Genomic DNA, 17,367 nt, shown 5'->3' with positions numbered 1-17,367 from the left:
TTAATGTCGGCACTGGAAGATTTTATTTGCTGAAACAGGTATAACAGTTAACTGAGAATTAAACAAATGTTTACTGTCTCCTCTTTCGTGAAACAGCAGCAGCAAGAGATGGCAAGTGTCCGCAAGTCTCTTCAGTCCATGTTACTCTGATGACTCTTGGGAGACAGAACTTGAACCTAAGCAACGCGACACAATTGTATCAGCCAAGAGACTCAGAAGGCTTTCGAGTTGCTTACAAACCCAGTTAAAGTTAATGTCTGTAGTCACAGAAGTTCTAGCTTAAATTATAGCATCTTTCATCATTATCATGTTGAAGACCTCCCTTTCTACTCGCTTCCAAATCAAATCAAAAGTGTTACATGAGGAGCAGCTATTCCTAAACCATATGTGACAAGCTTTCAGCTCTTCAGTTGTAATAGTGAATTTTTCTAGCACTGTCTATTAACTTTTGTCAATAAAGAATATTCAGATTTAGGTTTTGGCTTTAGTGTATCTCTGTCCATCCCTAAACATACAAAGAATAAGTTACATTGTTTTGGGGTTCAGTGGGAGTGGGGATTGGGTTAGGTTGGATTTTGAGACAGGGACTTGCTATGTTGCCAAGACTGATTGCAAACTCCTGGGCTCAAATGCCTTAGCCTCCTGAGCAGCTGGTATCATAGGTATGTGTCACCACACCTAGGTTACAGTATTCTTTTAAAAAAAACTTACATGTATACACCTTTTTCTATATACTTAGTGAGTTACATAGCCAATTCTAATGAAAATAAGATTTCAAAAGAAAATCTGTTCTATTGACATGGAAAATTTATTAAAAGAGCTTAAGTTTGTACCCTAGAATAAATTAACCTGCTAAAACCAATATAACTGAACAAGATATATAAATATTAGTTTAAAGATATGGATTTACAAATATATAATCTCTATAAAAACATCAAAGTACCTGTAATCAGGCTTAGTCTGCAGTTAAGTGACCCACGCCTTTGTAATGACGAGTATGTCGTGACAGCTAAGACAGTGTAAGCATGTCACATCTGTCTTCAAAGACAGATCGAAGTCAACCTCTTTTCTGCCTTCGTAAATAGACACAAGTTTCACTTTCAACTCGTTACATTTCAACAGTTAATTTTACACTGTCTTAAAAAATGTGCACTTAGTACAGAAAAACAAACACTTGATTTAATAAGTGAGATTGTTTCAACATTCGTTTGAAAACATGTCAGGTAAGCTTAATTTATTCAAATTACTTTGAACCATTCAGAATAAAAAGTTCCCATAACAAGGAAACAATTTCCTCCTGTCGTTCCATATTTTAAGTTTTAATATTTGCCTCTAAAAACCACTCATTAAGGTTTTTCAAGTTTGAAAACCAAGTCTATAGAGTGTGTGTGTATGTGTGTGTGTGTGTGTGTGTGTGTGTGTGTGTGTCTTGTGTCTCAGTGGGGGCTGATCCTAAGGGAGCTGAACTACATCTCCATCCACTTATTTTGAGGCAGGGTCTTGCTAAATTGTCCAGGCTGTCCTTGAATTGTGATCCTCCTGCCTCAGCCTTTGTAGCTAAGATTATAAGTGTGTGCCACCATTCCCAGCTCAACTCTCCTTTTTTAAATAATGATAATTTGTTCAGGAGGAAACTAATCTCTGCAAATATTTGACATTAAGAGGACCATTTGGGCTGGGCATGGTGGCACACACCTATAATTACAGCTGCTCTCGACGTTGAGGCAGAAGGATCTCAAGTTTGGGCCCAGCCCAGGCATTTTAGCAATACCCTACCTCAGAATTAAAAACTAGAGAGGGCCAGGTATTTAGCTCACTCCCAGTACCCATGACTATAAAAGTCTAACGCCTTTATTTCTTAGTTTTCCTTTCCTGGTGATGCCGGGCTGCCTCCCTAAGCTGAGCTGCTCTGCTGCTGCATGTGCTGCGGCCCCAGGCCCGGAACAGAAACCTTCCTCCTGGCTGAGGAGTCCACAGACTCAGAGGAAATGCACATCCCTCGCCTCTTCTCGGTAAGTCCCTGTGGTATGTTTTTGCCTTTTGAGGAATGCCCCCTGCACAGGTTTCTTCTGGTTTGCCTTTCTCTTGCTTATCATGCACAGCCACCCTTCATCCCACCTCTATTCCCTGACTAGTCCACCTTCTGCCTGTGGGGCTGCCATGTCGAGTAGAAGCTGGTTCTCACAGGGTCTCAAGCTCTGGCTTCCTGAGCACTCTGTGCGAACAGTGTGTATGAGGTGCAACTCATTTGCTCCCGCAGGGCTGGGACAGGAATGACTAAGGGCCTGCAGCTGGCACTTGTCACCTGCTGCCTGGAGTGGGCAGCATTTTTGCCATGTTTTTACTGTCCTGCAAGCCAACTGCTTTAGCCACTACCCGGCTCTTCATTAAGGGGAAGACCTGATGACCCCTTGTTGTGGCAGTGAAATTGTAACTATCAAGGAACAGGTTATTCTCCATATAGTCTTGATCGTTGCTGAACTGGCATAAGAAAGTCCCCCTACTAGAGACAATTATAAAGATTCCTGTCCTTAAATTCCGGTTTGTACTTCCTTTCCCACCACGCTAATTAGCACAGAGGCGGGTCTCCTGTCTCTGGCTCTTTGAAAGATCACTGTAATTTGAGGGTCACCCTGCAGACGGCCACAGTCATTTAAACTCTGAGCTTTTATGTTCCTGGTGGGGTCTGACCAGTGTTTTGCAGACACAGAGAGACATACTCAGAACCACAGGCTTCAGTGCTTCTCTGTTTGCAGAGCTAAAACGTGTGCTCCTGTTTCTCCTGCGCTCACAGACTGAATTGTGCTAACACTGGTGCCTGGAATGTGGGAGGCCCATGAGGCTTCGCTACCCCCAGACGCAAGGGCACCTACAGGACTTGTCCTAGCCAACCACTTCTGACCTGTGGCATCCCACTGCCTAGCCTCCCCTAACCATCCTCGAGCCTCGGGCTACTAGTCAATGTGCTTGTGAACCTGTTCGGGCGCCTGGGGACAGGAAATCTTGAAGATGCTCAGGTGCAGGTGTCTTGAGATCTGGAAGCACAGAGCACTGAAGTACAGCAGCATGTCAAGCGCAGCGATGACCTTTGGGGGGTGAAATGGGAGATGCTGGTGTCATAGTCTGGCTTCCCGGAGCTGCCAGCTTTTCTCTGTGACCTGCCCCACCTCAGAAGCTCCAAGCCTAAACTCCCTAGTGGGAAGCATTGTACTTCCCGGTGCTTTCATGTGCTGGCACAGACCTCACCACGGTGGGGCCTTTTCTCTCTGAGGAAGGTTTTTCCAGAAGGAAAGAGAAGAACTCAGGCCACCAGTCTCAATCGTGAGTGTAGACAGGCGCTGAAGCTCTCAACACCTAAAATTTTAATCATCTCAATTCCGACCGGTAACACACAGGCTGGGGACTTGCTTTGTAGCCCATGCTGGCCTCAAACTTATGAGAAATCCTCCTGCCTCAGCCTCCTGAGTGCTGGGATGACAGGCAAGCGCCACCACCTCTGGCTAATGCAGCATTATCTAATTTTGTGACTTAAGTATTAACTAGTCCTTCTTAGAGGACGAGGGTCTCCTAAGCATCATAATCTGTATTTCATAATCATTTTGAACAATGTTCGTATTATCCACACCCTTGCTTGAGCAGGATATAGTCAGTGAAAATTTAACTGTGACAGGCATCATTACTGGAACAAACTATGACACCATCAATGGCAGCACACATGCATAAGACTGCTTACAGCCAGCTCCAGTGATCTCAGAGCCCGGTTCCGGTCTCTCAGTGTTAGCTGAAGGCTCTTCACCAGGTAAATGCACACCACTGCTAGCACTAACCCCCTTTGTCAATGTGTTACCTGCGATCACCTGGGAATCATTTTATTCTTTAAAAAGTTTTTTGGTTGTTTGAGATAGAGTCTCCCACTATAGCCCTGGCTGGTCTTGAACTCACTAGGTAGTGTAGGCTGGCCTAAAACCCCACAAGAAATCCTCCTGCCTCAGTCTCTCTGAGTGCTGAGATTACAGGTTTGTGCCACCACGCCCAGCTGGGAATGATTTTACTAAGCCTGATTAAGAGCAGTCAGACTCTTCTAGATAGTACTTTTCAAGTCCAAGCTGTCTTCTCGAGGGTCTGGGCCATGGGGAGCCTCATCGTCAGCTATGCTGACTACTTTTATACAATACAAAATGACTCATGGCTTTAAAGAAGTGCCTTTAAATATTCAGAAACATTTGCTGGAAAGACTAAATATTGAGGCAACTGACACCTGACTGAAATGGCTATAAACACAGTATGATCCCATAAACTTGTTTAAAAGAAGAACCAGAAAAGTACTTACCATTGCTATCCAGAGAACAACATACTCATCCATAAAACTGTTGAAGTACTGGTCTAGAAACAAGAGCCCTGGCCCGAGGAAGACCGTGTCCTGCAGATGCAGTTCACTTTTGGTCATGTGAGCTATCTGGAAAGGAGACACAAGACAGCATCACTATGAAGTTTTCAGAACTGTATTTTCAGCAGAGCATGACGACCTTAATTTGCTATGAAGACAAAGAGACCACTGAACCTCACATTTCATCTAGGAACACTTATTCATGTCTTTCAAATTGATGAAAATCTGAAGTGTTTAAACCCCTTCACAAACAAGAACATGCAATAGGAAATCGGAGCCCAGCGAACAACTGAAGGGCTGAATGGACACTCATGCCACCCGGCTTGGGGCCGAGGACCAGGTGCCCCGTTTGTGCCACGAATCCTACGGGCACTCCTTACCACCAGCTTCTGTACGACTTTAGCGAAGACACAGCCGAACATGAGGGTATAAAGGCACGGGTGCTTTTCAAACAGGTTCGTGGCCGACTTTTTATAGATCATCACTGCCAGGACAATGATCAAGCCGATGTGGAGTCCGGGCGACAGCACGCTTGTGCCCTAGGAGGAAGTGGAAATCGTACTTTTGCCACATGATTGCAATAGGCCAACAGCTTCCGGACCTCTGTTTCATCAGGGGGCTGTGGCCTCATGGTACAGAAACCTTACTTGGCTTCTTAAATTCCACAGAACCTCGGACAACGCAGGTGGGACACGGCAGGTGTCTGGTTCCCATGCGTAAGGTACACGCATTTTACACTGGTACGCTACAAGTTAATTGTGATTTATTGTCTACTCGTCGACACTGGGGCTGTCGATTATTTTTTAAGACAGGGTATCACAATCTACTCCAGGCTAGCCTTGAACTCACTGTGTAGCCCAGGCTGGCCTTGAAATTGCTTTGATCCTCCTGCCTTAGCCTCCTGAGTGTTGGGGATGAGGAGCATGTGCCACCATGCCTGGAGACACTATAATAGTTATTTTAAGTATATTCTGGAGAAATTTCAGCATAACTTACTTTCTGAGTAATAAACTGCCTTCATGGGAAACTTCTGAACTCCCGCAGCTCTCCCATCATTCAATCAGGGCCTTATTCCTACTCTCCCCATCTCTCCTATTAACTCAAAGCACAAGATGTACACAAGATAACAAGTGACTCCTGACACTGAATGGTAATGAAACAATGAGTGATTAAATAAAATTGCACGCCACTAGCCTGTACAAATATAAAAAGTAAAAAAATATAAAATGCTAGCTCACAGTTCTGTGGAAGGGATAGGACCTGAGCAGGAGAGATCAGCGAGGCTGATACTGTGGGTGCCTGCAGAGAGGGCCAAGAGGAGAACCAGAATTCCCGAGATCCGCCCACGGTGGGACTCAGGCAGCTTATTCACCCGCCCTGTTGGTAAACGCCTACAATGTGGGCCTGGAGGAGAACCATTACCTGTGAGCCTACTGTCACTCGAGCTGAAAATCAAGCACCCTCCCACCCCGCCCCCCATAGCTACTGGAGATAGATGTCTCAGCATCTCTTGGGAGGATGACCGTATGCAGTATAGCAAATATGGGGGATTTCCTTCTATCTTGTTTGAAGGCAAGGTTGTTTTCACTGTTTTGTTACGTTTCTTTTTGCTCTATTCAGTATTCTCAATTGGTGTTATAATGTTCTATTTTTGGTTTGAATTTGCTATACCTAATTGACTGGACAACTATTGTAAAGTTAAAGAGATATACCATAGTACCTATTACTACTATCCCAGTTCCTACTGTGAAATCCTATACCAATTTCACTGCATTGTCTCGATTGGCTTTGTTCTGTCTTGTGCTGTTGCATTTTTACTACTTTCAAAATAAAATTAAAAAAAAATTTAAAAAATGCTTTTGTACTGTGTGTCTAAAATGAATGCTATAGGATATTCAGAGCAGGTGTGGTGGCACAGGCCTAGAAACCCAGCACTCAGGAGGCTGAGGCAGGAGATGCTGTCTCAAAAAATCAAAACAAATGAAAAAAAAACCACTGCCACCAGCCAGCAGCACCACCAGTTGAGCTCTCATCCCTGTGCACCAGCTTTGCCTGTTTCCAGTTCTCCCCACAGGCGGAGGATTCACCCCAAGCAAATGTGGGAAGTGCTTACTGCTATGGTAGATCCATTCTTGCCAACACCGCCGTGCAGGATGACGTGGAAATAATTTGAGCACGAAAATATGGCTCCGCCTACCACTCCGAGGACTGGAAAGATCTTGAGTCTGATGTCCAGAGGGGGTATCTTCAGGGGCAGAGGAAAGAAATCATGGAGAACGCAGTTTCCCTTCCTGCTCCACTGCAGAGAAGCACATGGCACAGCCCTGTGTGCCCAGCTGCCCTTTTCCTTCTAATCAAATTTAGAAGTGCTTGACTCATGTTTTGAGGTGGCTTCACAGAGTACAACAAGCCAGGTCAGCTTGGCTACTTCTGTGACTGTGACTCAGTACGTAATCTCACAAACCACTGCCCAACACAAACACACAAAAGCACAGCATTTGGCAGGACAGACAGGGACCAGGATGTGTGGTGACCACACCTGCAGGGTGATAAAGGCTCATGCAGGACCGAAGGTGGCTGGGGCTCAGCCCTGCCGGGTATTTACCTGCGCTCAGCTGCACTCCAGATGCATCCAAGGCAGCAGAGGATTAAAGAACACAGCAGTGAATTAACAGACCTCGAAAGCCTGCACCAGATTGTGTAAAATGTGGGCCACCCACATGGACAGGGCTCTTTCTCATCTGTGAGGATGAGCAGAGGCCTCGGCTCCCTGTTGCCCCGCCAGGAATGGGGCAGCTAAGACGACCACGTGTGACGCCCACGAGACATGCGTGACTGCCCCACACAGACAGATCTGACAGCTGGATCGGTCTTTTCCTAATAAAACCAATTTATCTATAAATGGACTGAATCAAGTTAGTTGGCTGAATCTGAATAATTACTGCCCAACATAAGTATTAATACGATTCATACCAATTTAAAAAATATTACAATAACCAACAAATGTATCTCATTAAATTAAAAGAAATGTCTTTGCATTTGCAAATAGTTTATCAATAATTTGTTCATTCGATTTTAACTCAGGTGGGCTGGGGATTTAGTTCAGTGATACAAGCGCCTGCCTGGCAAGCTCAAGGTTGTGAGTTCGATCCCCAGTCCCCCCCCCCTCCAAAAAAGAGATTTTAACCTGGAAATCATTTAAGTGCCCCATTGCTGGTGTAGATAATGCGTGTTAGCTGTATTTTTTTTTTTTTTTTTTTTTGTCTTTTTGAAACAGGGTCTCACTATGCAGTTCAGGCTGGCCTTGAACTCACTTTGTAATCCAGGCTGGTCTCAAACTCACAGCAATCTTCCTGCTTCAGCCTCCCAAGCACCAGAATTACAGGCGTGCACCACCACACTCAGCAAGCACATTAACTGTATTACAGTTTTTTGTACCATCTTCACGTTCTTAAGGAACTGCGTCGCACACATTCACATACGGTCAGCTAAATCCACACCTTTCTTTGCAGTACTGTAAAGGGAGACCTGGAGAATCGGCATGCACCCTGAGGGGACAGGCACGTAGACACTAGGATTTCTCTAACTGAGGCAGCCCTGGGATGCAAACCTGAGCCACGGCAGCAAGACGCTGCCCCTGTGTGCAGGCCCAGGGCACCTGGGCAGCAGAGCTGGACTCCACTGTCTGTGCCCCCTTAGAATGGGGCTGCTGAGGGAGCTCGAGTCATTGGGCGTCTGCTGCTCTGATGCTATGTGCATGGGGTGGGGGGGCACTGGTATGTTCCAAGCTGGTGCAGTTCCTGCCCACTTCTGTTGCCAGCCCACATGGCCTGTCCACACCCCATGCAGATATCTGTCACAATTGACAGCCTGAGGCTGCCACTTCGCTGCCACCCAAACTTCAGAGCTGACCCTCAGGTCCAACAGTGGTGCGCTACCCTCCCTGTGGTAATACATTGATGACGCCCACCCACTGTAGGGCCACCTGGAGCCACATAGCACGAGCCTCTGGTGACCAGCTCCTGCTCTTGCCATTAGCCTCAGAGGTCCCCTGGGTCCCCGCAATGTGAAAGAAGCTGCTGTGGACGCCGCCTGTGGGCTGCAGATCTCAGGGAGCCCAAGCAGCCTGGCTCTGCACCCTGCTCGGGAGGCAGCCCTAGAAGTGCCCGGCTCAGGGCTCCCAACACCGGGTCTGCAGTCAGCCTGCTGTACTGTTAGCTCTGGTGTCTGACGCATGGCCCCGAGACTTCTTTATAAAACACAGTCCTGGGGATACGGATGCCGTGGGGCGGGCTGAGGACCTGGCCCCATTGCCTTCCAGAATTTTCAACAACATACTTATCTCACGAGGTTCCCTGCAGTCTGGAGGTCCCCTCTGTGTCTCCCCGCTCTCTGGGAACAGGAGGGGGCCATGCCACCTTGGGGCGCCTGTGAGGGGCATTCGAGTGGTGAAGCAAAGGGAGAGGGCCAGGAGGTGGTGTGAGCCTGAGACACAGTGCTGGGAATTTCTGAATAAAACAACCTCACAGACTTCCGTAAGCATTTATAAAGTCACTGAAACATAACACTGAAATCCTCGGATTTACCGTGTAGTCCCACATGGCTGTTCCTCCGAAGGTTGACAGGATGAAGACAATCACTAAGGCCACCTGGATCTCAGTCACATCCACTCTACAAAGGGGACAGGGGACAGGCAAGACGCTGGTGAATAAACTCCCAAGATGTCAAAGATGTGAAAACCTCTGTAGGCTCAGTTTACTTTTACCTTTTTTCCCACATTAGTAGTTTTTCTTTGGTGGGCTTTTTTTGGGGGACTGGGCCTTACTACATAGCCCAGGCTGGCCTCAAACTCAACAGCGATCCTCCTGCCTCAGCCTCCCTAGTGCTGTGATGATGGGTGTGTGCCACCACACCTGGTTCCCACACTGAATTATCAAAGGACTGTAGTAGGAAAAAACTACACAAAGACACTCCCACATGGTAAATATGAATACAGAGAGGAAAAAGCTTGTATAGCACGCACCACTGATGGCTGAAGCTTTCACTTTCTACCTTAAATATTTCTTCAGTTTCAATTTTTGCAACAATTACGTATTATAAATTGGGAAAAATATTAATATTTGTAACATACAAACAATTGTGATTGAAGGTAGATGATTTTTTTTTTTGAGACTGGGTCTCATCATGTAGTAGTATGGGCTGGCTCTAAACTCACTGTGTAGCCCAGGCTGGCCTCAAACTCCAGGTAACCCTCCTGCCTCAGCCTCCCGAGTGCTGGGGTTACAGGCATCTGTTACCACACCTGGCTGGTTCAGGGCAAACTCTTATACAGTCCTAAACCTAATTCACTTATAAATAGGGAAAGTACAACAGTTTCTCTAGTAGTCTTTTCTAACAAACTTTTGTAGGACGCCTCTGTTAGTAGTATAGTTGATAGGCAGTAAAATGGGGTCACTTACAGTCACTATAACGTTTTTGGCTCCACAGTTATTTTTACCCTAATATATAAACATTTTTATGTTTACATTTTTCTCAAAACCAAACCAAACTAAACAAAATACCAGTCAAACTACGTGAGAGGCTCTAGTCTTCATCTCGGTCTGTCCTGAAAGTCCTCCTGGATGGGCTGCACCGTGGGTCTCGCCATGGGCTGCACTTGGCCTCCACTCTTGCTAAGATTGTTTACACAGTGACTGTGAATGTGTTAGGTCCAGGGTGCCAGGTAATTCGCGTGCATGACTCTGCTGTGACACTCTGATCCGGTCCACTATCTCTCTCAACGGACTACCCTCCTCTAGCCCTCCTGCCGACCCCTTCCCAGCTCCTCCCTGTTCGGCTTCCTCTTCCGAAGCCTAAGTGCTGTCTCGGGGCGGCCGCCTGCCGTTTTCTGCTCTTGGAAGATTTTTGTCTTATTAAGACCACGGCCATCCCCACGCCAGTGACCCTACCTCCACAGCTCTGCGTTGTGTCTTTCTCCTGAGCTCTGCTTTCTTTTGTTGCTGGTTTTGCTTTGGGATCTGAGACAGGGGCTGGCTGTATAGCTCAGGCTCCCTGTGAAGCCATTACACAGCCTGGGCTGGTCTCCAGCTCACTTCTACCCTCCTGCCTCAGCCCCCAGAGCACTGGGATGACAGGTGTGCACCCCCGAGCCCAGCTTCCCGGGGGCAAGGGAAAAGGCCCACCCACCACGCAGCTCTACCAGCACACTGACACGACTTCCCCAATGTCTACCTCGGCTAAGAGCCCGCTAACCTGCTGCTGGCGACTAACAAGGGGTCCTTTCTCAACACCTGATGATCCAACCCAAGGACTTCAGACTCCACCACACACTGTTTTGTTATGTCCGCTGAGTGCCACTTAATTAGCTTTCACTTTATTATTATTATTATTATTCTTTTTAGACAGGGTCTTGCAATATAGTTCAGGCTGACTTTGAAATCGCTACATGGCCCAGCTGGCCTGGAACTGGGGCGATCCTCCCGCCTCAGCCTCCCGAGTGCTGGGAGACTGGTGTGTACCAGCACGCCTGGGGCTCAACTCAGTTGTGCATATTATTTGGGTCCCTTATTTGTCTGTTTTTCTTGTTCACTGTAACTCGGGCTAGTGAACAAGCTGGAGGTGGAGAGAAGTGAATCACTGTCAAGCACTGGAGCAGCTGAAAGGCTGGAGGCACAGCACTGGCGAGGACGGAGGACAGAGGACACTTCCTCCCTCTGGTGGACACAGGCATGGTTTGGGGCAGCTGGGCTGGGGTTCTGGAGGATACTCAGGAGCCCACTTACTTTCCAAAGCGCAACATGCCCGACACATAGGTCTGCCAGTGCGCACAGTAGAACAGGAACATTCCGACGAAGGAGCAGAAAAACAGCCAGTCGGGGTGCGTCCCTAAGCGCACGGCGATGGAGGCGCCCACAGCCATCAGCACTGAAGGGGGACAAGGACATCGCATGACATCACTATCTCTGGGGACAGAACTCATGAAATCACTTCTTTAAAAAATGGATTCTTGGGGCCGGGGATTTAGCTCAGCAGCATAAGCACCTGCCCGGCAAGTGCGAGGTCGTGAGTTCAATCCCTGGTACCACAAAAAAGAAAAAAAAATGGATTCTTGGCAGGTGCAGCGGCTCACGCCTGTCACCCCAGCACTCAGCAGGCTGAGGCAGGAGGACTGCAGTGAGTTTGAGGCCAGCCTGGGCTACACAGTGAGTTCAAGGTCACCCTGAGCTACATGGTGAAACCTGGTCTCAAAAATCAAAACCAGAAAACCTCAAATGAATTCTGAAACTTACTTTTTAAACCCGCATTGGCTCCCAAATGTCCCCTTCTGCACACACTGACCACTCGGGGTGTTGGGTAGGGGCGGGGTCGCAGCTGCTCTGCCTACCTGATGATAGAGAGTCACAGCCGTGGTCAAACAGCTCCCCCAGCGGCGAGCAGGAGCTGGTCCTCCGGGCCTGCTTCCCGTCCACGGCGTCCAGGGACTGGTAGACGAAGAGACCCACTGCGCACAGGAAGTAAGCCCAGGCCGGCGCCTAGGGACCAAAGAGGCTGCTGCTGAAGGAACCCTGCTCTGTTTTCTTGTCTTTTGATGCCACTGGCGAGGGAGCCCAGGGAGGTCATGCTGAGCTACACCCCCAATCCTTTTTTTAAAAAATGGTTTCATGTTTTCTTTTGAGACAGGGTCTCAGGCTGGCGTCACATTTGCGATCTTCTTGCCTCAGCCTTCTGAGTGGCTGGAATCCCAGGTAAGGGCTACTGTGACTGCCACATTACCCTCCTCCTACAGACGTGAATCCAATGGAGAAACGGGATTAGGCCAAAGCAGGGGTGGCGAACCCAGGCGCTGATGCCACAGTGGGCTGTCTGTATCACTGAAAGCTCTACAAGGTTCGCCATCACTGGTCTAGAGCCAGCAGAGTGCAGGGTGACGGTCACTCTGGTCGTGAGGGACACAGTTAAATGGCCGAGCAGGGTTGGGTTCCCAGCCCACAGGTTCTCTGCTGCAGAACCAGCTGAGCCTGCCACCACCGTGTGCTAACTCAGGAAGTCTTTGCTGTGAAAAAACCCTCAGGCTGGGCGTGGGGGGGCACACCTGTGATCCCTGCACCCTCAGAGGCTGAGGCAGGGGTGTGGCAAGTTTGAGCCCAGCCTGGACAACCTAGTGACTCGGTAAGACCCTGTCTCAAAGTAAAAAAAAATTTTAAATGGGGCTGGGGATGCAGCTCAGTGTGAGGGCTTAAACTCCAGTACCAATAAAGACAGAGAAGGACAGAAACAGAGACAGAGACAGAGACAGAGACAGAGACAAAGACAGGAAGGCAGAAGAGACAGGATGAGAACACAGGAGAGAGAAGAGAAATGGATTCCGAGCCTGGGTCCCCGCCTCCCTACACTGCCAACAGGGACAGGGCAGTGTCATAGCAGCTCTGTGTGGGCGGAGAGGCCTTGGGACTGTGATCCTACAGCGCCCAGGGGCCCCGCAAGGAGCCCAAGCCCCAGAGACTCATTGGGGTTAGGGAGTGGCTCACTGCTGAGGCCGAGCCAAAGCCCGGGTCCAGGTGGGCAACAAGCCCGGAGAGATCGTTGCCTGCGGGCTCCGGACGCCACTGTCCACAGCAATGCTCAGAAAAGACTCAGGGTGACGGGCCCAGCAGGGGACGGGCGACACAGCGCTGTCACGGGTCAGTGACTGAGTCTCAGGAAGACCAGAGAAACCAGGCCAGGGCAGATGTAGGAAGAAAGGAGGGCCAGAAACTTCCGAGGTTTGCAGAATCGAAAAATCTATGTACTAGAGCAGCACAGTACACCCCAAGTAGAATAAACATATTTTTTAAAAAAACCCAAGTTGTGCAAGGTTGAGGTAGCGTCAACCTGTCATCCCAGCAATTGGGAGGCTGAGGCAGGAAGATTGCCGTGAGTAGTTCAAGGCCAGACCGAACTGCATGATGAAACCCTGTCTTAAAAAGACAAAAACACATAAACAAACACCCAAGTCATAAAGCCGCTGTGGAAGAGCTGCGGTGGGTGGAAAGCCGTATTAGGAGATAGCAGGATACAGCCCTGTGAGAGACATGCAAAGACAAATGACAGAGGAGAATGGGCACACTCCAGGGACAGCGGTGGAGGCTCTCGAGTTCAAGCCCAGGACAAGACTTCATGAGGGTATTCCTTCCACGTCAGCTCTTTTTCACCTTGGCCGCTCTTTGTCCCCCCATTTTGTATCAGCATTTCATAATGTATTCCATGTCCCCAGGGGCCTGCACAGCCCATACCTGTCCCTCAGATAGGAGGACAGCAAAACTGTCGAGAATGACAACCTTGGGACGGGCACGGAGGTGTGCGCTTGGAACACCAGCTCATGGGAGGCTGAGGCAGGAGGATCGCAGTGAGTTTAGGCCATCCTGGGCCACACAGTGAGTTCAAGGCCAGCCTGAAGTACACAAAGAGACCTTGTCTCAAAACACAGACACACGTGCACACCCACACAAGTACACACACAGACACAACTGCTACCCATGCCAGCAGAGTTACATGGAGGACCTCCCTTTTCTCCCTCAGGTAGCAAGGTTCAGGGAAAACCCAGCCCTGAGGCTTCCTGTAGTATGGTCAGGAGAATGGATGCTGGGCTCCGTCTGCCCGCAGTGTTCACTGTCATGTACACAGCTGGCTGAGCTGGGAGAATCAGCTGCTCGGTGCCTCAGTCTCCCCATGTGAAAAAGGGGACTGTCTCGGGTCACAGGAACCCCTCTCTGAGGATTGCTGGGCTGGGAAAGGCCCTGACCTCCAGCCGCTGCTCTGGTGCTCTGATGCTGTCAGGTAGCTCGAGGTGGCTCCCGGGCACACTTTGCATCATTTATGTCTTTCAGGTATTTTGGAGCAATTTCTTGTGTTTTGAAAAACTGGCTTATTGTATCGAGGACTTTATGACTACTGAGGCTCAGAATGAATGTTTTATTTATTTTAGGGAGGAGGTTCTTTTTTTTTTTTTTCCAAATCCATTTTATTTCAAAGAGAAAAAAAAGAAGAAGAAAAACTAAAACAAAATTTCAAAACACATCAATCAGGGGGCAACAATGGTACCCACATTGTCATCCCCAAATCATTCACCTCCAGCGGAATCCAAATTTTAAAAAGCAGTTGGTTTAGAGCTGGGTGTGGTGGCTCACGCCTGTAGTCCCAGCACTCGGGAGGCTGAGGCAGGAGGATTGTTTGGAGTTCAAGACCAGCGTAGGCTACAAAGGGAGCTCAAGGCCAGCCTGACCCTGCCTCAAAAAGACAAAAAAACAGAAACAAAAACAAAAACCAGCTACTGGTTTAAAGTTAAAGCGGAGAAAAATAGTAAATAAAATCTCTTATAGGTAATACACAAAAGCAAAACTCTTCCCATGGATTTTTATATTTTAAAGTGTCTGCCTTTGATCAGCTTTCTCTGAGCTGATACATAGGTGACCGGCACTGTAGGTCAGTGGGGAAGGCTTCACGTTACCTCAGCGCCAGGTGACTTCTCTATGGAAACAGAAACTGCATTTCCAAGAGGTAAGAAACAAATCAGACCATGGCAGCCTGTGGGCGGACAGGTCAGGCCCGTAGGTTGTTAAACGCGAACTTTGTCCCTGATCAGTTGATGCTTTTGGATTTGATTTCCCTTGTTTGTCAGGTTCTCACTATGTAGTCCAGCCTGGCCCTGAACTCCCAGGGATCCTGCCTCGGCCTCCTTCGTGCAGGCTAGACACATTCAGAAAGTCTACACTGACATGGAGTCAGACGCACAGCTGAGGGGTAAAGAGCCAAAAGACCCAGTCCGATAAGCAGCAGAGACGGGGTGAGGTTGACAGCTGTCAGAGCACTAGGGGCTCCCAGAAACTGTGCCCCACTCCCCTTGCTAACTTCCGGCTGAGGAAAAGCTCCACCTGGACTCCACTGCTAAACCTCTTCAGACAGTGGTGCCTGCAGCCTGGCTGCCAGCCCACCTAGGTCACAGCGCCAGGGGCCTTCCCTTCTGGCCGAGACCCTGCAGTTCATCTGGACCCCCAGCCAGGCCCTCACACCCACCCTGGAGACCAGGGCTCCACACCGCTTCAGGAGCCAGATGAATCCCGAGTTGTCACATGCAGAAGTGGAGGGAGCCCTTCAGCTCCTGGACACCATGGAAGGGCTGTGTAGGCCGCAAGCAGAACGGCTGCCTCCAGGGGACCAGGACCCAGGGGCTCTCCTCAGAGAAAGGTTTATTTTGGCTCATGGTGTCAGAGGTTCACTCCTTTCTGTTTATTTTTTAAACAGGGTCTCTCTCTGCAGTTCAGATTGGCCTTGGACTCACTTTGTAGCCCAGGCTGGTCTTGAACTTGCAGTGATCCTCCTGCCTCAGCCTCCTGAGTACTGGGATGACAGGAGTGCACCATCATGCCCAGCTCAAACCCTTGTTCTTAAGTCTGGGAATGAGAAACAGGTTTCAAGCCAAGCTGAAGCCCCTTAAACTCCCTGGGCTTTCTCTTCTGAATACGGCAACGTTGGGGTGGGAGCCAGAAGAAATCCTGAGGCGGTGAGATCTGGGCTGAGGGAGCAGTCACCTCCCTCTCTGGGCTGACACAGGATGAAAAGGCAGACATGCATTTTCAGGATACTTGTTACTATCCTGTAGCCCAGGGTGTCCTGAAATTCTCCAAGATCCTCCTGCCTCAGCCTCCTCAGACCTGGGATTACAGGGCTGCACCACCATGCCCGACATTTCTAAATGAGTAGGGAGCAAAGCAGCAGGACACTAAATTTTCGCGCTGTGCAGCTCCCCAACTGGAACTCTTCCCCCTCCCGCTAAACTTGGCGGCTGCAGAGCGCTACCCAAGTGCCAGCCCTCAGGACGGCGGGCGGGATGTCACAGAGTGTGGGTGTGCCCGTGTCACGGCCACGCGGAGGCTGGAAGCGACCCTCGCTCTGCCCTCAGCTCTACCCTGGACGTGGTCCGCCGCGGTCACTGCCAAGCGACCCGCCGGCCTTGCGGAGCCCGGGTGCGTCCGGCGGGTGGGGGCCGCCACCCGGGCTTGTTTCTAAGCCGAGTCAGCCAAGCGCGAGGAAGGAGGATGCGACCGGCCCCGCCCCGCCCCGAGACCGGCCGGGCCGGGGACAGCGGTTGGGCCGCCTACCTCCTCAGTGGCCGTGGGGCAGAGGGCGACGAGCACCAGAGTGGTGGCCAGGTTGAGGGCCAGGCCGAGCAGCGTGATGGTGTTGGGGGCCACCCAGAGCGGCACCCAGCGCAGCAGCCAGGTCCAGTAGCGCTGCAGCGGCGGCTCGAGCAGCGACACGCCCGCCGCGCTGTAGCGGTGCTCGTCCAGCCGCCGCAGCTGCGCCGCGCTCAGCGGCTCGACCAGGGCCCGGGCCCAGCCGGGCGCCGCCCGGGGCCCCGCGCCCGCCGCCGCCATGCCGCCGGGGCCGCGGAGGACGCGCGCGAGGGCGGCCCGCCCCGCCTGGCCCCGCCCACTCGCTCAGGCCCGCCCCTCCCACCCACGGCCCCGCCCCCGCAGTCTCTCAGGCCCCGCCCCTACGGTCCAGTCCACGCCCCCTCCGCCTTAAGGGCGGGGCCTGGCTTTCAAGACAGGGCCGGAGCGGTAGCGGGCGTGTCGGGGGCGTGGCCTCTAGGACTCCGTGGTGGGTGTGGCCGCGCTGCCTAGGCACGCATACGCCCACAGCCCGCCCACGTCGTGCCGCAGCTGGATCTTAGGCCCTAGCGCCGCCCTCTGCTCCCAGGCTCTCCCGCAGCTCTGCCTCGGGTCTGCGTCCTCGGCCCCACACCTCCCGACGCCGGCCCAGTTACTGCCTGTTCCTGCCCTGCAGGGTGCGCGCCCCTCGGTTCTCTGAAACCCGCGCCCGGCCCCCACCCCGTCAACCCCAGCCCCGCGCGGTGGCCCTTGGTGGTGTTTTGCAAACAGCAGGGCGCTTCACTGTCCGGCCCGGGGAGGTGGCTCTCACCGCAGCCAGGGAGCCCCTGG

At 50.6% G+C, this 17,367-nt stretch overlaps 1 protein-coding gene across 1 annotated transcript; it reads right to left on the bottom strand.

The window, feature by feature from the left end:
- Chpt1 (choline phosphotransferase 1) lies at window positions 1-16,817 on the bottom strand. Its single transcript, XM_003475866.4, has 9 exons — window positions 16,525-16,817; window positions 11,772-11,919; window positions 11,170-11,311; window positions 8,974-9,058; window positions 6,501-6,632; window positions 4,768-4,926; window positions 4,331-4,456; window positions 2,976-3,086; window positions 1-176 (listed from the first exon to the last, which is right to left on the bottom strand). The coding sequence occupies exons 1-9, from the start codon at window positions 16,798-16,800 to the stop codon at window positions 132-134; spliced, it is 1,224 nt and encodes a 407-aa protein (XP_003475914.3). The 5' UTR covers window positions 16,801-16,817; the 3' UTR covers window positions 1-131.
- Between the last annotated feature and the right edge of the window lie 550 nt (window positions 16,818-17,367).

This window comes from Cavia porcellus, unplaced genomic scaffold (genome assembly GCF_034190915.1).
Source record: "Cavia porcellus strain 051 isolate PalLab524CR breed Dunkin Hartley unplaced genomic scaffold, mCavPor4.1 scaffold_8, whole genome shotgun sequence".
Classification (NCBI taxonomy): Eukaryota; Metazoa; Chordata; class Mammalia; order Rodentia; family Caviidae; genus Cavia; species Cavia porcellus.
This window is presented reverse-complemented; position numbering and strand designations above follow the sequence as displayed.

Coding starts and splice junctions, on each gene's coding strand:
- Chpt1 (XM_003475866.4), bottom strand. CDS start 16,800: ATGGCGGCGGCGGGCGCGGGGCCCCGGGCGGCGCCCGGCTGGGCCCGG. Junction 11,920..16,524: donor GCCCCACGGCCACTGAGGAG/GTAGGCGGCCCA, acceptor TTTGGTCCCTAG/GCGCCGGCCTGGGCTTACTT. Junction 4,927..6,500: donor AGAATGGATCTACCATAGCA/GTAAGCACTTCC, acceptor ACTTCCTCCTAG/GGCACAAGCGTGCTGTCGCC.